The sequence below is a fragment of the Tachysurus vachellii genome, chromosome 1, assembly GCF_030014155.1.
Source record: "Tachysurus vachellii isolate PV-2020 chromosome 1, HZAU_Pvac_v1, whole genome shotgun sequence".
In the NCBI taxonomy this organism is placed as follows: Eukaryota; Metazoa; Chordata; class Actinopteri; order Siluriformes; family Bagridae; genus Tachysurus; species Tachysurus vachellii.
Genome location: NC_083460.1, coordinates 34,820,626 through 34,842,609, shown reverse-complemented (window position 1 = coordinate 34,842,609; position 21,984 = coordinate 34,820,626). Strand labels below are relative to the sequence as shown.

Below are 21,984 nucleotides of genomic sequence, written 5' to 3'. Positions count from 1 at the left end.
AGACAACTTACTTTGCTTCTTCCCATAATCAGAGTATTATGGGAATGCAAAGTCCCAGATTAACACGTGATTTGTAGAATGTTTCATATATTTCATGTGTAAATGTGTTCAGGTAGAATGGCTAAGTATAATCTGTGGGATACAAAAATCTTTTATTTTTTTTGTTTGTTTGCTTGTTTGTTTAAGTCATTAAAATGTTTTTATAATCTAGAATATATTAGTTGTGGAAAAACAATATTTCAAGCCAAACCTTTATTCAGGCTCAGTTTGGCCCCAAGTCAGACTCTGTATGTCATGTATAGTCTTACTGTGTTATTGTGTAAATATTATAGAAAATATAATTATCTCTCTCTCTCTCTCTCTCTCTCTCTCTCTCTCTCTCTCTCTCTCTCTCTCGCTCGGTTTATCCTGCAACTCCTCTTCATTCATTCATGTATCTAGATGTACCAGGACCTTGACCAGGATATTAATGATGGTTACTTCTATTTAAATTACTTAATTTTTACTTCTATGTAAATTACTTCTATTTATGTTCTTTTTAACTCATAAAATTTGCTTCAAATACAATTTTACTTTACTTATAAGTTCCATAAAACCAAGTGAGCAAATACAAATGTGCAAATATTACAAATAAAGCCACATGCTGCAGGGTTGCCATCTGCTGACATACCACTGGAACTTGCTGTGGTCATTTAAATGATTAGGGATACATTTGTTCATATATTTTGACAAATTACAATGAAATCAAAATATGTAATGCCATAATCTTATCTTAAATTATTTATGTGACGTTTTATAATTACATCAAGTGTATTTTTAAGTTCACATCTATGTATTTATAGTGTATCACAATCATTAATAGCTAGTGCCATCTAGTGTACTGTACACAGAACAGCTATAATGGAGGTTTAGTTTAATATGATTTGACTTTGTGCAAAAATTCAGTCATATGATATATAAAATTTAATACACACTATATTGCTATAATATATATCATTCTAAATGCCTGTGTTACTCTGTATGGTTGTGTATGTTACAAATAAAGTAGCTAAGTGTGTTTTTCTAAGTGTGTTTCAGCTTTTAGTGACAGAAGCTACACAGTGCAACAGAATGACATATACAATATATACAATTTGTATGTACACATGTGCAAGTGTGAAATGTGCAAATGAAATATAAATAGTATGTGTTTTAAGTAAATGTAAGAATTTTAAGTGATGTGTAAGAATAGTGTTGTGTGTTCCGCGTATGTTAAGTGTTCATCAGATGCAATGCCTGAAGAAACTGTTCCTATGTCTGGTCGTTCTGGTGCTCAGGGCCCTGTAGCGTCGACCAGATGGCAACAGTTCAAAGAGGGAGTGTGCTGGATGTGAGGGGTCCAGAGTGATTGTCTTTGCCCTTTTGCTCACTCTGGAGAAGTACAGATCTTGGAGAGTGGGGAGAGTTGTGCCAATGGTTCGCTCAGCTGTCTGGACTACCCTCTGTAGTCTTCTGAGGTCAGATTTGGTAGCTGAGCTGAACCAAACAGTAATTGAGGTACAGAGGATGGATTCAATGATGGCAGTGTAAAACTGTTTCAGCAGATCCTGTGACAGGTTGAACTTCCTCAGCTGGCAGAGGAAGTACAACCTCTGCTGGGCCTTTTTCACAATGGAGTCTATAGTGAATGTCCCACTTCAGGTCCTGGGAGATTGTGGTTCCCAGAAATCAGAATGACTCCACTGCTGTCACAATGCTGTCCATGATGGTGAGTGGGGGGTGTTAAAGGGGGGTGTTAAAATACTAACAAACTAGCTGTAGGCACTGAAAAGCAGGTGAAACAGCAGCACTCATTACCACCAGACTTGGTTACTGGGCAATATACATTCTATTCCACATTTAAATGAAACAACCATAAATGTTTCAGTAGAAAGCTGTAGTTTCTTCATTATAGTGAATGACATTGAGGTCATTCACTCTGTGTGGCTCAAAGCACGTTCCGTAATAAATAACACAGAACCCCACCATGTGTAGAGGGTTTTTGACCGTTAAGTCAGCAACAGTGTGTGTTTACAAGGCTAAGCACAAGGCTAACTAAACACACACACAGACACACAGACACACACACACACACACACAAAACATCCAGTAATGGCCTTGTGTAGTAAGGAAGGTTAAAAACTGGAACAAACAGAAAAGCCATACATATATATATATATATATATACGTTGATATATCAACGTGTATTTTTTAAAAAGATTTTTAAATGCAACTTTATAGAACTACCAGTGGTGGAATTTTAGCCTGATTAAGAAGAAAGCTACAGTCTTAGTGGCACATGCAGTATAAATTGACCCAAAATACTCCATCCACCCAAGTGGAGTCCAGAATAAGTTTTCAGAGAATAGTTGAACATCACATTCTCTCAGCATATGCCTACAACATGTATATAGTAGTTTGTATGAAAATATGATTGCATGTGATTTATATGATAAACCTTTCTAGCTCTCATTAAAATACAGGTTTTATAATGGTTTCATTTAACTCAACAAGAATTCCAGGTTAATATTAAAGTACAAATGAGTCTCATTTTGTCATTATATTTTAAAACTGTCCTCCTAAAAGCCTGTAAAGGCCACAAACTGCACTGTAACCTGAAGAATGAATTGGATCAATCTCCTCCCATGTGATCTTTGGAAGCTGCCTGTCTCATGTGCTGGCATATTCCAGTTCAGACCGACGCCTGAGCTGCGTATTCCAGGTGTGTTTGATTTCTTTATTCAAACTTTTGATAAGCCTGATTTATCCATTAAGGATAGATTTGTATTTTCAGGTCCTGAATTTTTCACAAAATTCTCCAATCATATCTGTCTGGTGAATGACGACAGATAAGATTACAGAATTATATTATGATTGGTGTCATGTTTATTAAAATGCTTGTTCTACCTTGGCTTTTTGGGATATTTATACATCCTGAAAAATTATCATATCCTACTTTGTCTATTTTGTAACTTACAAAGCTAAGCATTTCAACTCAAGCAATTTAAGACAATTAGTCAACTATTTACTTGGCTAGTTTAGTAGACATATTTGGTGCTGCTTACCAGTTGGAAAGTAAAGTGGAAAAAAAAAAAAAACAGGATTTAACAGGAATTAATGATGCTAAAACAGGCATGCTTTTACAAACTGAACATGAACATGTTTAAATCTGCCTTTGCCCCCAGTAATTATAGAGAAATTACAGCAAGCACATGCTATGCCAGTCTGCTCATTTTGATAATACAAAGTAGTGGAAAAAACAACAGGGCACATTTGCCACATACTATATTACAAACTACGTGCCCTTACTCTCTATTCGAAGTCACCCGTTTTTAAGGACTATCTAAACATTCCGAGTCACAGCTTCTACATTACATACTATATTTATTATATACTGTGATTTTCCAGTACTTGCAGACTGCAGTGGATCATCTTGCAGAAATGCTGTGGGTGTGGATAACACTGTGCATCATGTGGCAAGGTAAAATAATCTCTATTTAACTTATATAGACAATCTAATACTTGGTTTGGCAACCAAATAGTGAGAAGTAGTGTATAATATGTTCATACAAATTTATATAATAATATTAATAATATATATATAATGAATTCATGAAGATACCCCTTTGGGGGTTCTCATAAGATGAGAAAAAAATAAGCATATGTGAATACAAATAGACAAAGAAATAGAAAAATAAATTGAAAAATAAATAAATTGTATGTACAATTTGTTGTATGTTGTGCTATAGGTGATAGTATGGAATAGAATGTAATAGAATGATATGCAGGGATGTACAAGGATGGACGTAGTAACAAATATATATTATTGCACATTGTTATTGCATAACAGGGGGAACATTTAACTGTTCATGAGGTAGATTGCCAGGGGGAAATAATTGTTCTTGTGCCTGCTTGTGCTGAAATTTGGGGCTCTGTAGCGCCAGCCAGATGGTAAAATTTCAAAAAGCGGATGACCTGGATGTGAGGGATCAGAGTGATTTTCTGAGCCCTTTTGCTCACTCTGGATATACAGTATACTCTCTTTGACAGTTCCTCAACCTACTAATTCAAACCAAACTAGAGATATGTTTTTTAAATCATTCTAGTAACAGCATATAAATGTTGTTTGTACATCACTGTTATGTTATCTAACAAATGCAGTTGGTTTAGGATATATGGATATGGATATATACATATATACATATATATAGATATATATAAAAAAGAAAAGAAAAAAAATAAAAAGAATTGAATACATTTCAGCACTGTGTAAAATATGTTTATTTTATGTCTTCGGTATTACTGTAAAATAGACCACATTTTAGATTTTCAAATGTTCGAAAGGTTTTTTTTCAACAAAGTAAACATTACGGGGACATGTTGTTCAAAAGAGCAACAGATAGACCATGAACAAGCTGTCTAGAGTTACATGCTGTAATGGAAGCATGTGTAGAGGACAAAGTCTACAGAATGAAAAATCTCCCTGGCAGATATCTGAATTATACTGTACATACAATGTAGCTAGAAGAAGTGATGCAGTACAGAAGGGCAAAGTTTAGCTTTAACAAATACAGATTCGATTTAGTTTTTTATTGTTTAATACCCTTTATATTAAAAAGGTAATATAACATATGGTATATTTTCACAATGTATTTTATATGTGTATATAGGTGTTTCATGGATGCATACGAGTTGCAAAAAATGACCTCACTTATTGCTGTATCAACTTTTAAAATGTCATAAAATGTACCTGACTTATTCAGGAACAAGCAGCTTCATGATCCACAACAAAGTGGAACGCCTGTGCCTGGAGGACTCGCTCGGAGATGCCGGAGTTCAGTTAAAGAGATGCAGTGTGGACTCAGAGCTCCAGCAATGGGTCTGGACAGAGCGGATGTTCCTCATGAATGTACACACACAAAGGTGCCTGTCTGCCTTCCACAGTGACCCAATCCAGACTCTCGAATGTGACGGTGAAGATTATCTGCAGTGGCAGTGTATGGACCATAGGCTCATCAGCATGAGTCACTCCCTGGAACTAGGTGTGCAACAAGGAAGCCTGACTCTGATTAACACAGGAAAACGAACCAGGTGGACATCTTTGGATCAAGGAGACATCTGTCAGGAGAAGCTGAGTAAGTCTCAGATAAGAAAATGTAAGATTTTTGGGTCAATGTAACAAGATAATATTGTGTGCAAATATAGTAGTCATGCACTGTTAATAATTAAATAATTATATAAAATATAATTAAATTAAACAATAAAACAAGATGGGGTATACTTTTATAGGAAAATAATCAATGACATGGTGGTGTGTTACCAGTAGCATTGCATCCCAAAGCACAATATGTTCTCAACTCAAATAATGATTTTATTAATATGGTGCAGCCACCATACAACTTTGTACAACATCATACAATAAGACACAATAATATGGGCTCTGATATAAAACTTGTAGCTGGCTGTACATTCAGTGCCATGCAATTACAAATGATTATTTATATCAGAAATCAGATATAAATCAGATATAAATATATAATCAGAATCTTGCAACAGCACTGTAGTATACATATACAGTATGCACTATACAGTATATAATATTCCAAGTAATGAAAACTTATAATTAAGTGAATGCATGAAGATAATGTTTCAAAATTGAACTGGAAGTGAAAAAAGGTTTTGATGAGTATTCAAAAATCAAAAAGTAAAAAATAAAGGTTTTAACTGATGAAATTAAATCAGTGTCACGTTTTCATGTGAATAGTAACAGTTCCAAGATGATAGTCATCTTAAAGCAACTCAATCGGTTTAAACATCATTCAATCTATGTACGTTTGTAGGTACGTTCATTTTCCTAATGAATTAATCAGAAGTAAAATATGCTAATAACTGATGGTGTAATATAGTAACTGATAACCTGCCATTAGCAAAGAAAACAGGCTAACTTTGTTAAACAGAGTCAGTTAATATTAGAAAATGAGCAAAAGCTACCTCAACATGCTTTTTGTCAGGGGAGGCAAAGGAAAAATCTTATTTCATACAAGTCTTTACAACTATTAGCATATTTTTATATTTCACAATCCAATCCAGTGTTAGCTACAACATTACATTGTGTAACATGAGAAGGTTACCACAGATGACAAATAGGCAAGATCTTTGATTTTCTATTTATTTTATTCATGTTTCAACCTGTATTGAAACATACTGAGAGATGCAAAAAACCTTTGTGATTTGTCTAAACAGGATCCAGAAAGCAGCGTGACACAGATGAGTTTCCATCCACAGAGGACACCATGACAGAGGAACAGAGAGAGTATCTCAGGTGGTACTATCGCACTGAAGACGGTGAGTACTGTATGCGTCTGCTACTTCATTTTTTTTTCTTTTAAAAGATATAACCTATAAAATACATTTACATTTACATTTACAGCATTTGGCAGACGCCCTTATCCAGAGCGACGTACATAAGTGCTTAAATCTCTAACATTGAATACATTAATGCTGGATCACTAAGTTACATACTTAAGATACCATGAGTTTAAAACATTTGTTCAAAGTTACAATGAAAGTGTCAAAGGTGTGTTTTTTTTTGTTTTTTTTTTTTAAATGCAAAAGATAATGAAAGAAGTGCTAGTTGAAGTGTTTCCTGAATAAGTAGGTCTTCAACCGCCGCTTGAAAATAGCCAGTGACTCAGCTGTCCGGACCTCTAGGGGAAGTTCGTTCCACCACCTTGGTGCCAGTACAGAGAAGAGTCTTGTAGTATACTTGCCTCTTACCCTGAGAGATGGTGGAACCAGTCGAGCAGTGCTGGTAGATCGGAGGGTGCGGGGTGCAGTGCGAGGAGTGATGAGGGCTTTGAGGTAAGAGGGAGCTGGTCCATTTTTGGCTTTGTAGGCCAGCATCAGTGTTTTGAATCTGATGCGTGCAGCTACCGGAAGCCAGTGGAGGGATCGCAGCAGCGGGGTGGTATGAGAGAACTTTGGCAGGTTGAAAACAAGCCGGGCAGCTGCATTTTGGATCATTTGCAGAGGACGGATTGCGTTCATAGGTAGACCTGCCAGCAGTGCGTTGCAGTAATCCAGTCTAGAAATGACAAGAGACTGAACAAGTACCTGAGCAGACTGTGTGGACAGAAATGGTCGAATCCTTCTAATGTTGTAGAGAAGAAACCGACATGAGCGAGTCACATTAGCAACATGAGAGGAAAAGGACAGTTGATTGTCCATGGTTACCCCAAGGTTGCGAGCTGTGGCTGAAGGGGAGATCAGATCGTTGTGCAAGGATATAGCAAGATCATGACCTGGGGATGAATCACCTGGGATGAAGAGCAGCTCAGTTTTGCTAGGATTAAGCTTTAACTGATGAGCAGTCATCCATGATGAAATTTCTGCCAGACATGCAGAGATCCGGTCAGAAGCTGTGGCATCTGCGGGTGGGAAAGAGAAGATAAGTTGTGTATCATCAGCATAGCAGTGGTAAGAGAACCCATGTGAGGAAATAACTTCACCAAGAGAGTGAGTATACAGGGAGAAAAGAAGAGGACCAGGTACTGAGCCTTGTGGGACGCCAGTGGAGAGTCTGCGTGGAGCAGATGTCACTCCCCTCCATGTTACCTGATATGAGCGTCCTTCCAGGTAGGAAGCGAACCATTCCCAAGCTGATCCGCATATCCCAAGACTCCTGAGGGTGGCTAAGAGAGTCTTATGGTTGACCGTATCAAACGCTGCTGAAAGGTCAAGGAGGATAAGGACAGATGAGAGATTGGCTGATCTAGCAGCATGTAGTTTCTCAGAGACATCTAAAAGGGCTGTCTCTGTGGAATGAGCTGCTTTAAAGCCAGACTGGTTGGGGTCTTGGAGGTTGTTCTGTGAGAGATAGACAGACAGTTGATTAAAGACAATGCGTTCAAGAATTTTTGAAAGAAACGAGAGAAGTGATACCGGTCTGTAGTTACTGATGTCTGATGGATCCAGAGCAGGTTTCTTCAGGATGGGAATAACCCTTGCTCTCTTGAAGGTAGTTGGTACCTGACCAGATGCTATGGATCTATTGGTGATAGTTGTAATGAAGGGCAGAAGGTCTTGCGAGATGGTCTGCAGCAAAGTGGAAGGGAGTGGATCCAATGGGCAGGTGGTAGGATTGCAAGACTGGATGAGTTTTAGAATCTCTTCTGCTGTTACAGTTGAGAAATGTGACAACAAAGGTGTAGGGGAGTCCATACTCTGAGATGTAAGTGCAGTAGGGGCTGAAGTGAAGGTCCGGCAGATTTCCTCAATCTTCTCCTGGTAGAAAGAAGCAAAGTCTTCTGCAGTCAGGGAGGATGAAGAAGGTGGAGCCGGGGGGTTGAGCAGAGAAGAGATGATGTTGTGGAATTTCCGAGGGTCATGTGAGGAAGCTTCAAGCTTTTCCTTGTAGAAGGAAGTCTTGGCAGAAGTCACATCTGAGGAGAACTTGGCCATGAGTGTTCGGTAAGAATCAAGATCTGCATCAAGTTGTGATTTCTTCCACTTTCTCTCTGATGATCTTAGCTCTCTTCGATTGTTGCGCAGCACATCTGAAAGCCAAGGAGCAGAACAAGAAGTTTTCTTGGGTTTAGTGGACATAGGGCAGAGGAAGTCCATAGTTGAGGAAAGAGATGAGAGGAAAGTATCTGTGGCCGAGTCCAAGGGCAGTGAGGAAAAAGACTCAGGATCAGGAAGGGAAGAAAGAGTGCCAGAAGCTACAGAAGAAGGGGAGACAGAGTAAAGGTTGCGGCGGGTTAGAGCGAGGGGGTGAGAGGTAGTTTTAGGTAGGGTAGGGAGAGTGATGGTAAAGGATACCAGGTGATGATCAGAGACGTGTAGTGGGGTAGCAGTCACGTCTGTAGCTGGAGAAGGACGGGTGAAAACCAGGTCCAGCACATTGCCTCCTTTGTGTGTGGGGATGTAGCTGTTGAGTGTGAGTGTGAATGAGTCAAGAAGAGACAGGAGGGAAGAAGAATGTAGCTTGTCAGAGGGGAGGTTGAAGTCACCAAGCACTGTCAGGGGGGAGCTATCAGAAGGGAAAGCACTAAGCAGTGTGTCCATTTCTTCCAAGAAGTCACCTAGGGGACCAGGAGGGCGGTAAACAACAATGATAACAAGGTTAATTGGAGAGGTAACTGAAATGGCATGGAATTCAAAAGAGGAGATGGTTAAATGAGACAAGAGGAGAGGTGTAAAGCACCAGATATCTGCCAGGGAGCACCAAAATACATACATATAATACACATCTACAGTAAAGAAAGAAACCTGACTCCGGTTCTAAGCTGCAGCTGTGGGTGATTCTTATTGATTTAAAATCAAATTAGTAAAAAAAAAAATACAAATTAGTGAGTCCCCTCACGAAAAATACTAAACTCATTGGAGTCATTGACCTCCAGGACCTTGAAAAAAAATGGAGACTAAGTCATGCTTAGTTACTAAGCATAACTGTCTTGCATGTTTACTGTCATGACACTCACTGCAGCTTGTGGGACTGATTCTTTTGTTCATTAGGCATGGTAAAATATATATATATATATATATACACACATAGATATAACGTATATATATTGGTAAAGGCTAAACATAATGTTGTCACTGATAGAGGTGTGACATTGTAAGTTATGACCTATAACCCAAAGATAAAGAACATGCAATAAAATTCATAAAAATAAAACTGGCATCATAAAGCAGCTATAAATTGTGGTATCTGAACTTTTGTCTCTATGTTTACTATGCTTATAAAACTTTAACACCTATAACTGTTTTTATACATGTTTCTTTGCCCCATCTCAAATAAAAAAAAACAGCAAAAAGTCTGAAATTTGCTTCTTTATTTTTACACATTTTTATACACATCCAGCTCTCTATCACATTTGCAACGTACAATGAACAATAGGTAGAGCTTAAAGAGTGCATTATCTAACGTCTTTGTCTACGATGTGTCTCTGTTGCAGATTTAAGTAGCTTTTCTTTACAGAAATTGCATTTTGGGTTATACAGTGTCCTTATAGTCCTAATCTTTCATTTTATAAATTCATTCACTTCTAAATGACAAATCTGTATCACTTTTCTTTTAAAATATGTGTAATTTGAGACAGATATGTACAGAAAATGTATTATAGTCTTATAGTCACACTCAACCATTTGCTTTGCCTTATATACAATTCAGACATGTCTAGAAATGAATGAAATCTAGTTTCAGGATTCAGGATTTAATAAGTTTTAGGATGGTAGTTAATATTTCACACACTAAGACGTGATTCTCTTTTTACAGCAACACCCTGGAAATTTGCCATGCTGGGTTTGTCTCTTGTGGTTCTGCTTATGGGGTGTGTGCTCTGCATCATGGGATTGATGAGTAACAAGTCAGTATTCACATATGTGATAGCACAACAAATTTTGCCTTGTTTAAATGCCTTGTATACAATGGTAAAGGTTGGGCTTTGGAGAAAAGTCTTAAAGTGAAAATGACTCGAGTAAGTGTGTCTGTACAGAATGGGTAAGTAATAGATTCCTTTTTTTACAGACATCGGCGAGAAATAGCCAAGTACAAAACCGCCACTGCTGCATCTCCTGCCTTAGTAAAAGTGGAAATGGAAGAGCTTCAAATTATCACTGTGTCCAAGGAGGACAAAAACTCCTACCCTGACCCAACACAAGATGGACAACTGGAGAGCAAAGCACCACTGGAGGAAGCTAGTGAGACTGAAGCACTGAACCCTGGTGAGATTATGGTCACGTGGAAGGATGGAACTGCCTCCAAACTCTACTCTGATTCTAATGAAGAGGGTGAGGAAGACAAGTGATGTGGGACTGAGAGACAAAACAAATTCCCATTTCCTTAGTTTGCATTCTTATAAACATTTAAATGTACAAAGAGTCAAAGGCTTTTTTTTTGTTCTATCAAACTTGATTCAACACATATTGGCCTTACAATAGACCAACTATTGATACTTAGTTACTGTTGCTTTTTGTTGATCAAGCCAATAAATCATAGATGGAGATCTTGAGTTAAGTCAAAAGATATGAGACCAAGACAGAGAGTGTGTATTGTTCTCTATCTCTTCAAATCAGTTTGGTTTAATTTTCTCTAAATGCTGTTCTGACAGGTTCATATTAATGTAATTGAATTCATTATCATCTATTATTAAATCTATAGTAACAGCATATAAACAGGGACTTGTATGGATGCTCTACATAGTCCAAGAAGACCAATAATAAACAGATTAAAAAGATCTTATTCACCATGAAAAACATACAGTATCTCTCTGCAAGACCTTTGTGGAAGGAGTCTGCAATGTCATGACTTTGTGCTTGTCAATCATTTTTCCACCATGGCAAAGTCTTTTTCCTTGGTAATGTAATGAGTCTGTCTGTGTTTCTGCCCTGTTTCTGTCTGCTGTCTTTCTCTGTTGTTAATTGTTTGCTCCGCCACTCATTGGTTACCACGGACATTAATTGAACTCCATCTCTCCTTCAGGTGTGTTGTCTTTGTCTCTGATTGCCTCTGCTTTGTCATTGGTTCCTGTCAGTTATATATACTCTGTTTGCTCACTTCCCTGTTGCTAGTCGTTGTCTATATGTTTGTGTTCCTGTTAGCTCTGTGTGTTGCCTAGTTTTGCCTGTCTGTCTGTTTCTTGTCTTGGTTTATTAAAACGTTTCAACTGCATTTGGATCCTCACTCGCCTTTGTCCTGCACCGTGTTTTTTTTTTTTGTCTGACTGCTTTTACTAACATGCACATTATGTGTACTTATAAATGGATGAAAAGCATTTGCTGTTCATTTATACAGTGAGGGGAAATAAAATTATTTGATCCCCTGCTGATTTTGTACTTTTGCCCACTGACAAAGATTTTAATGAGTTTAATTCATTTTAATGAGTAAAATAAGTATTAGGAGCACTCTCTTAAAGGGAGTGCTCCTAATCTCAGCTTGTTACCTGTACATAAATCACCTGTACACAAGACTGTAGACTTACACAAGGCTGGAATGTGCTTCAAGATCATCGCTAAGCAGCTTGGTGAGAAGGTGACAACAGCTGGTTTGATTAATCGCAAATGGAAGAAACACAAAATAACTCAATCTCCCTCGATCTGGGGCTCCATGCAAGGTCTCACCTCATGGGTTTCAATGATTATGAGAACGGTGAGGAATCAGCCCAGAATAACATGAGACGATTGGTAACACACTACACCATGAAGGCCTAAAATCCTGCAGTGCCCGCAAGGTCCCCCTGCTTAAGAAAGCACATGTACAGGCCCATCTGAAGTTTGCCAGTGAACATCTCAATGATTCAGAGGAGAACTGGGTGAAAGTGTTGTTGTCAGATGAGACCAAAATCAAGCTCATTGGCATCAGCTCAACTCTCCATGTTTGGAGGAGGAGGAATGCTGCCTATGACCCCAAGAACACCATTGCCACTGTCAAACATGGAGGTGGAAACATTATGCTTTTGGGGTGTTTTTCTGCCAAGGGGACAACACAACATCAACACATCAAAGGGACGATGGAGCCAGTCTCCAGACTTTAATCCCATAGAAAATCTGTGGAGGGAGCTGAAGGTTTGAGTTGCCAAACATCACCTTAAAGACTTGGAGTTTTGCCACCAAGTACTAAGTCATGTTTTGCAAAGGGGTCAAATACTTATTTTATTCATTAAAATGCAAATCAATTAATAACTTTTTTGAAATACATTTTCTGGATTGTTTTGTTAAAATAAACCTACCATTAAAATTATAGACTGATCATTTCTTTGTCAGTGGGCAAACATAGAAAATCAGCAGGGGATCAATTATTTTTTCCCTCAATGTAAGTAAAAACCCTAGCTACTATAGTGCTAATAAGTTGATTAAGTTAATGGTGATAATGGCAATAAACAGGGCTTAGGGTTACTCGTTTAAATGAGTTCAAACTGTTAAAACTAGTTAAATCTGGTGAAATGCACCAGTGAAAACAATAAACTGTGCATAAAGGAATAATCCAGAACTGAGACTGACATTAACAATAATCTAATGCATATATGTTCAAATATTATACTAACCATGAATGAGTGGAAATAGCCTGGCTATTGTGGGGTGGGGGGCTGGGTGTGGGAGGAAATTTAATTAAAAGTTCGTACATGGGCATTTGGGTTTGTATTACTAAAAACATTCTGGGTGAGAGAGTGTAAAACTAAGTGTATCTTCTTGTACCATAAGGGAGCACTGTTGAGTCAAAAGATCTTGAAGCCTTTGAGGAGGGTGAGTGTAGGTGCTCTGCGCTTGCTCTGGGCCCTCGAGGACTTCACAGTCACTAGCTTGGCTGTGGCCGGAGTGGGCAGCTCCTTATAGCAAGGTGAGAGAAGAGAGGCAGAGGAGAGGCTGATTGGTGCTTTGTCTTCACTGATGTAAAGAGGCCGGGGTGAAAGACTCCTCTCTGCCTCACGCCTAACCTCCCGGACAGCTTCATAAAATACGTTTTGCACAGACACAAAGTCCAAGCAGGCTGACACCTCAAAAAACAAGCAGCCGAAACGGGCAGCCAAGGTCGCACCATCCGCCTTATTCACTTGTCTGAAATACAAAGAGAAACAGAGCCCAAAGTCAGTGCCACGGCTAATGAGAGTAAAATAATAATTTATCCAAAAGCTCCTGGATCTAAAAAAAAATAGCAGTACAAAGAACTTATAGGAATGTAGACCTCATTTATATCACAATCTGTCCCTGCATCCTTTCGCAAATCCAAGACATGCTTGGTGTCCATCAGTTTCTTTAGAACTTTGCTAAAGTTATCAGGCTAGCTAACAAATAATGGACTTCTATCTCACTTAAAATCTTAATTACAGCACCCAGATTTTCAGATATTTGCTGCAAATGACAAGATAATCTATATCAACAAATTAAAATCCTTTACATATCTTTACAATGATTGAATTTCCTCTGGGATCAGTATAGTATAGATCTATCGATTTGGCTTCAGACTTTGAGAGGCCAGGCCAAGGTTTTTTTTTCAGTGTGGTTTTGTGTAATCCTTGAACCACAAGCCTTAAAAATGTCCTCTGTTTTTATTCCATTATTTCAACTTAATAATATGATATCATGACTTAATAACTCTATTTTTAGTTGAAATCGCTTGAAATAAGGAGTTATGTGGAAATGTTAAGATATTTACTCAAAATGACAATTTGTACATCAACAGTTGAGAGAAAATATTGTGCAGAAATAATTAGATATTACGTAGTCATAACAACATAACATCAAAACACAATAAGTTATTAAGTCGAAATGATCAGGTTCAGTTCAGGGATCCTGCAATGTCCATGTTGGCACGTTGTGACAAGCTCTGGATGTGTTTTGAGGCAAGTGGGTGGTCTGGTATCTATGGGAAATATTTTAGGTGAGACAAATTTCCATTTCTTATCAGCATTTATCATCATTTTATCATGTCTACATTTATTATAAGGTGAACATGTGTGAATCTGATTTTTGCCAAACTATTCTCTTAAGATGAATGGATTCCTCAACACACTCTTTCTCTTTCTTTCTCTCTCTCTCTCTCTCACTCACACACACACACACACACACACACACAGACACACACACACACACACAAAGACACACACACACACAATCCTTAATGTGTCAATAGAAAGACCTTGATGGAATATAAACCACAGGCAAAATGAAAGATTAAACATTTACTTTCACACTACACTCCATAAAATTAAGCTATTCTTAAAAGCCTTGCATAAACGACCACTTTTCCTTGTATATATTATTAGCAGTGCATGTTTTCTGTAATGAAACCCAGCTGTGGGATGCCCATTTTGATTTAAATACCACACAGCATTACTTTTGAGGAAAGAAAGCAAAGCCTGCCAATACATTCTTTTCATTTGGCAAACACTTTTATCCTATCCACCTTTCTGACAGTCTTGCTAGCATAATACTCAGTTACCACTAACTGTTTCCATTTCTAAATATTGTTACCTTATGATATACATATTTCCTTAAATATATGTATGTCTTAATGCTATTTTCCAGCCAAATCTTTTTGTTTTACAAGTGTAAACGATTTCCGTTATCCTAATTGTAGCTGCTCAAGTTTGCTTCTTTGGATGGTTTTTAAGGCTAATATTGGTAACGGTTAATGAAAAATAAGAGTTATCAATGTAGCATAAGATGAACTTAACTAAATCATCAAACTCTTGACTTAAATCTAGTTTTTCATTATCCAGAGAGAAGAATTAGCAAAGTGTGATTAATGTGTTTTTGTTATTTCATCAATATTTCTTAGTAACCTTTTTATTTATTTTACTTTAGTTTTTCTTTCGTATAATACTTTTACATTTCAAGAGGCATCTTTATCTCTACTTTTTCAAACACCACATTTTTCTTTTGTGAATCTTTCTTGTCATTTTACATTCATGCTTATAGTTAACTTAAGGATCAAGCTACTCTTCTGCTTTCATCAGAATATTGATTTAGACAATTGATTTAGATTACTTAGAATTAGGATTGCATATTAGAATGATTCAAGATTTTGTCTAAACTGAAGCTTTAGCCTTTTAATAACAAACATGCATACGAAAGGTTTTAAGATCCTTTGATATTGTTTTCTACAGAGAGCAATGTAAATACATAGCAGGTGTGGAGGTTGTGAAACCACCACTATTAGCATGCAAAAAAAAGTGGTTTTGAACAGTGAGTTGAGATGAACCTGTATCTCTCCATGTCCACTTTGTTGCCTACTAAAATGATGGGAGCTTCAGGCTGCAGGCCTTTGGTGTACAGTGTCACGGCTTCCACATACTGTTGACATACTTCGAAACTGAGCCTGCTATCAATGCTGTAGATGATGAGAAATGCACTGGCCCAGGCCAAGTAGCGATCACAGTTCACTGGACCATCCTGAGAAGAAAAGGAAACCAGATAGGAGGCTATTTGGAGCTTCTGTTATACTATATTCCATCCATCTATCCATCCATCTTCTGTAATGTTTATCCTACACAGGGTCTCTGGGAGTCTGGAGTCTATCCCAAGGGACTCTGGGTACAAGGAAGGGAACAGCTTGGACAGGGTGCCAGCCCATCGCACAGCACAATCACATACTCACAAATCCATTCATGCAACACAAAAAATTCAGAGAAGCTAATGCAGCCTGCAACACGTGTTTTTAGACAGGGAGAGGAATCCAGAGCACCCAGAGGAAACCCCAATATACTACAATCATCAAGAAAAATAAATTGTTATGGCTGGAAAGTATACCTAGGATTCAGGAACACATAGTGATCATTGTACTGGTAAATCTAAGAATCTATGTATATTATATAGCAGTTTTATTCAGTATCAAGCTTATCAAGTTAAAACTCTGATTCCTCTAGGGCTCCGAACATATGTGTATGCTTAAGAAACAATTAAAAAAACTTGAATTAATAACTCTATACTACTAATAATACTATAAATCATTACCTGGTCTGCTGTGTCCATTACTTTGACCAGAACTGGTTGCTGGTCCACTATTTCCTCTGAGGAATAAGTGTCTTCTACAAACATAATGTAAAAAAAAAACTCAGCATTTCTACAAGACATCTCACATTATACTTATTAAACCACGTGCACTTGCTTTATGTGGTATTTTCCTTACATTTATTTAATGGATCAGAGATTTCCTTTCAGATTCAAAGAACAGATTTAGTCACGGCTGTCCATCTGGTTACCATATGACTGATGATTTAACAGGCTGTGGTTTAGGCAAGATGACAGAATGATATATTGGAACTTGGTCTTTTTTACCTCGCTTTGAAAGGTTTGCATATGAGCTTTGAAGTATTGGCTATTTTTTCATCTTCCAAAATTCTCTGAATTACACTGGGGCAGTTGTTTTCAATTCAACAGCTCGATTTATCTCTGAACTTGAAGTAATAAATGATCAAAGAATGAAAAGAGAAGCGCCTGGAGATGTTTATTTTATTTTATGATTTTTAGGTAAAAGTAAAATCAGTGCAGCTCACCAAGGTTTGGGTCGTATTCGCTAATAAAACGCTTCGTGAGGAACTTCACAGTGAGAGCTGCAAAGAGGAAGAACACAAACATCCTGTGACTACAAGCAGTAAATTGCTACCACTTATATAAGGTTCCTCTAAGGCCATGGGAAAACCATTGTCCCAAGCAACATACTCCTATGGTATAAAATTTAAGCTGGGAGTTCTTATAGTTTCACTAGCTCAAACAAACAAACAAACAAACAAACAAACAAACCACTTTCTGTCTATTTTAGGATTTCAAGTTCATTTACATTTATTAAATCCAGACAATAGCCATGAATGTCTTACCTGATTTGCCTGAGCCCATCGATCCCAGAACTACAATATTGCACTCTGCAGGTTCGTGTTCAGGAACAATGCTGCACGTTTTTGCTTTCCCAAACATGATAGACATCCTGAACAGGACAGAAATGATGCATTGAAAAAAAGCCTTGGTTCTTTCTAAAAGTGACAGCCTACATGGTCTCTCAGACCCGTGTCAGCTTCTAAGGGATGCTATCCATAAGATCTTCTCAGACGCTCCTCTGGAAAAACAGCTGCATCCTCTTATGCTTTTCCAGTGGGTGACATTTCTTAACAATAAGCAAATCTGAGGTGTGTAGATTTAGATGGAAAAGGCTTGTTGTAGAAATGAATCATATTTGGCAAAGTTGAGAGCTGGAGAGACTGAGAAAGGCACCACTTAAAAAGTTCAGCTGCGTTGGTGTGTGTAGGCTGGAGTCTGCCTGCTTTTGACCATCTGGAAACCGCACCTCCGAAAGGAAGAAAGCAATCTGGGGTCACTGCTTGCCTTACCCAAAATAATCATGTGAAAGTTTAGTCCTTGGGAAAAAAAACTGAATGTTTTAACCCTGTTGGAGAGGGGGAAAAAGCCAACTGTCTTTAAGGGGTAATACTATGACTATGGAAATATGGGAAAATACAATATATACAATATAAATAATTATAATTATAATTGTATATTATAATTATAATTAATTATAATTATAATTATAATTATAATCAAATCAATCTCTTTAAAGCAAAACAATTAATAGGTTAAATGTTAATGATTTACAACTTGAATGGACAATGAACAATGAATGGACTCAAACTATGAAAACCAGTAGACATTAATGGAAAAATATTTAATGAAAGCCATGAGACCAAATTAAAGGTTATTAGGACCTGTCTCCGTGGAATAATGCATAAAAACATGGTCAGTTTATGTTCACATCAAACATCAAAATTTTAAACAACGTGATCTTAACGATTGGACTGTGGCCTGGTTATTAGTACCATATGGGTTAGTTTTTCAGAAACTGCTGATTTCCTGTAATCACACACAACCAGTCTCTAGAGGTTACTACAGAGTATATACAGTCACTGACTGTTTTAATAGTAACACCTGTGCACCTGCTCATTAATACAGTTATTCAATCAACCAATCATAAAATCATGCAGTTTGGTATAAAAGAAAATTAGATTTTTTTCTATATCCTGTGATTTCATGGTGCAATTAAGGAAAATCCTCCAGTGAATGACAGCTCTGTTGACAGAAACACATTGTCCTCCTTGACCACTTTAAGGTCAAAGAATAGCCAGACTGGTTTGACCTGACAGAAAGGTCAGACAACCAAAGTCAGATATCCACTGTGTGCAATTGTGTTGAGTAGAAAAGACTCTCAGACTGGCTTAAATAGTCAAGTCAAGAAGCTTTTATTGTCATTTTAACCAGATAAAGCTGACGCAATACATAGTAAAATTAAACAACATTTCTCCAGAACCATGGTGCTGCATGAAACAACACAAAGTTACATAAAACAACACAGAGCTATGGATTGAAAAGTAATTGTCATAGCCACATAATGTGCAAGACATGAGAGACAGTGCAGACAGAGTAGAAGACTACATCAGATTACACTTCTGTCAGTAAAGAGCAGAAAGCTAAGGATCCAGAGGGCACAGCTTCACCCAAACAGGACAGCTAATCATGGAAAAAACATTGCCTGGTCTGCTGATGCACACATATGGTGGGTCAGAATTTGGCACTAACAGCATGAGGACCCAACCTGCCCTGTGTTCCAAGTTGGTAGTGTGCATAATGTTTCCTTGGAACCAATCAATCTTCACTGGAATGCCACAGCCTATTTGAATATTGTTGCTGACCATGTGCATACTCTTCAAGTTCACGATATACTTGCCTACCTCCTGCATGGTAATGCACCATGTCATAAAGCAAAAGTCTTCTCAAACTGGTTTCAAGAATATAACAATATGGTTAATGTCTAAGAACAGGAACCTGAGACTAGCAGGTGATATAGTTAAAACATTGTGTTTCAACAGCTCAGGTATTATTTTGAGTGAACATGAGTGAAAGGAATGGCATGTACGAAATTTAACATAGCACGACCTTGACTATCGCACTTTTGTTGTGGCCCCAAGTAATGCACCTTTGAGTATCAGATTTACATGCTCTACATTCCTGTGAAGAACACAAGGGCATTAATCATGAGTAAAATAGCTGTCTTCTCCAGTCTCAATAATCTGCCTCTGCTTTCTGTACAGCTGACTCGGTTACTGATGATGCATGCAATGCATTTTGCTTCTATGTATAGCCAATTCTATTCTTGTAGCTGTTAAGGGAAACACAAACAGTGTTTACTCAGTCAAGAACATTTGTCTTTTTCCCAATGCAGAGCAAGCTACTTAGTTCTGTCTCTGCAACTGTAAGTACAATATGATCTGAATCTTACTGCCATCAGAGGTTTCCATGAAAATTACTAGTTTTGACGATGGAGGCTAGCAGCTGTGCTGGCTCAGAGTTACTGCTTACTAAGATGGTTTGTCAAGGTGAAGTCTCAGAAAAAGCAGCAGTGAAAGTGAGGCTAGCTGGCAACGTTTTCACAGTGGATAAAACCCTCTTGAAAGACAACTGTGAATATTTCCGGGCGCTTTTCCAATCAGGAATGAAGGAAAGCCAGCAGGAGGAAATATGCCTACAGGTAGTGAGCGCTCGTGGATTTCTTCTTGCACTTCGGGTGATTCATGGTGAGAGACCTTTCCTTGATAGCGATGAAATTGTTGAAGCTGTTGAGTGTGCTGCCTTCCTTCAGGTTAAGCATCTTGTTAAACATCTTGTAAACATCATTAATTCTGATAACTGCCTCCTCATTTATCATTCAGCTGCCACTTTTGGCTTATGGGAACTGTTTGAGAGTGCAGCTTTGTTCATTTGCGATATGTACCAGGACCTCAAGGAGGATGTAAAGTGCTTGTCAAAGGAACTTACTGATCACATTGAATCTCTTATTCCTAGTACATATGTTACCATCGGGACCCACTCACCCACAATTAAGATGCTTCAGGACTTTATGAGGACAGTATGTTACCTTGATGAGGTTGAGAATGACTGGAAAGTTCTCACTCACCTTCCACTTAACACTAGCACTACCATGGCTGGGGTTACAGTCCTTGATAACAAGATCTTTATTGTCGGGGGTGTGTATGACATAAGCAATAAAGTTGTAGACTCTGGCTTTTGCTATGATGTGGCCTCAGATACCTGGACTACATTTTCCAGCCCACAACAGCTCCGGTATAACTGTTCCTTGGTGGGACACGAAGGCTGTCTTTATGCGTTTGGTGGTGAGTTTGAAAGATCCATTATTTCATCTGTCGAAAAATATAATGTGGCCACAGACACATGGAGCTTTGCTGCTCATCTTCCAAGACCTGCTTCTGCGGTAGCTTGCACCAAGACCATGGGTAGGATATTCATCTGTCTGTGGAAACCAAAAGATGCCACTGAGATCTACGAATATCTAGTAGACAGGGATGAGTGGAGTCTAGTGACCACGCTGGTAAGACATCAAAGTTATGGGCATTGTATGGTAGCACACAAGGACAATTTGTACATAATGAGGAACGGACCGAGCGATGACTTCTTGAGATGCATGATCGACTGTTATAACCTGAACTCTGGTCAGTGGTCAGCCATGTTAGGACAGTATGAGAACAGCAAAGGAGCTTTATTCACAGCAGTGGTGAGAGGTGATTCTGTTTTTACGGTGAACCGCAGAGCAACAGTGGAGTATGCCATTGAGGATAAGATATGGAGGACAAAAAAAGAGATGACAGGATTTCCAAGAATTGGGTCCATGTGGACTTTTCTCCTGAGACTGCCAAAGAAAACCAAAGAGCCTCTGGGAAAGGAAGATTTGACAAATGGCCAATTTTTTACTGCATCTTCTCAAATCCTTCCAAATTCTTCTGTAGACTGCTATTATTGACAACAAATTCTAGATAACTATTTTCTTTTTTCATATTTCCTTACTTACCCAAGGCATAGTTCTTCTACATCATGTCTAAAATAAATGTAGCTATGTCCATATACTTGGTATTTGTGTTGTGTTGCATGTTCTCCTCACATCCTTGTGGTATTGCTCCAGGTTCTCTGGTTCCCTCCCACCTCCCAAAATCATGCTGCTTGCTGGGTGGTTTGGCTACATTAAATTGCCCCTGCATGTGAATGAGTGTGAGAATGGGTGTGCATTTTGACCCCGTGATGGACTGTGACAAATCCAGGATATATTTCCACCCTGTGTCTTGTGAACCCAAGAATGACAATGAATAAATAAAGCATTTATATATTTAAATTAATAACAAATGTGTTGTAGCTGTCAATGGGCAAATGACTATATAACTGAAACTGAATGCAGACTACTTTGATTTAACTACTAAAAATCAAGTTTCCATAATACTGCTCTCCATGGAATTTTTGTTTCTAGGGCTACAAAACAAGCATCAACACAACATCAATACACCAAAAATATTTGTCAGATTTGTGTTGCTAGTTTGTCCGTGCTAGAGTAACAGGATAGTTGAAGTTAATACATAACGATATAACACAACACTGTTCCCCATGTAAAAGTAGTCCTCAAGATTTTTTATTTAT

The 21,984-nt window shown here is 38.0% G+C and overlaps 3 protein-coding genes across 3 annotated transcripts; 2 read left to right on the top strand and 1 right to left on the bottom strand.

Annotated features, from left to right (window-relative positions):
* The first annotated feature begins 2,657 nt into the window (after positions 1–2,657).
* On the top strand, positions 2,658–11,704 carry si:cabz01068815.1 (solute carrier family 51 subunit beta). The gene is made up of 6 exons (XM_060884444.1): positions 2,658–2,740; positions 3,427–3,499; positions 4,782–5,153; positions 6,262–6,363; positions 10,298–10,388; positions 10,550–11,704. Exons 2-6 carry the CDS (start codon positions 3,460–3,462, stop codon positions 10,827–10,829), a joined length of 885 nt encoding a protein of 294 aa, XP_060740427.1. The 5' UTR covers positions 2,658–2,740; positions 3,427–3,459; the 3' UTR covers positions 10,830–11,704.
* Positions 9,840–17,812, bottom strand: rasl12 (RAS-like, family 12). The gene is made up of 5 exons (XM_060884457.1): positions 17,337–17,812; positions 17,016–17,072; positions 16,474–16,547; positions 15,722–15,912; positions 9,840–13,575 (listed from the first exon to the last, which is right to left on the bottom strand). The coding sequence occupies exons 1-5, from the start codon at positions 17,440–17,442 to the stop codon at positions 13,236–13,238; spliced, it is 768 nt and encodes a 255-aa protein (XP_060740440.1). The 5' UTR covers positions 17,443–17,812; the 3' UTR covers positions 9,840–13,235.
* A 1,926-nt stretch (positions 17,813–19,738) lies between these two features.
* Positions 19,739–21,832, top strand: kbtbd13a (kelch repeat and BTB domain containing 13a). The gene has a single exon (XM_060865161.1). It carries the CDS (start codon positions 19,823–19,825, stop codon positions 21,317–21,319), a length of 1,497 nt encoding a protein of 498 aa, XP_060721144.1. The 5' UTR covers positions 19,739–19,822; the 3' UTR covers positions 21,320–21,832.
* The last annotated feature ends 152 nt before the right edge of the window (positions 21,833–21,984 follow it).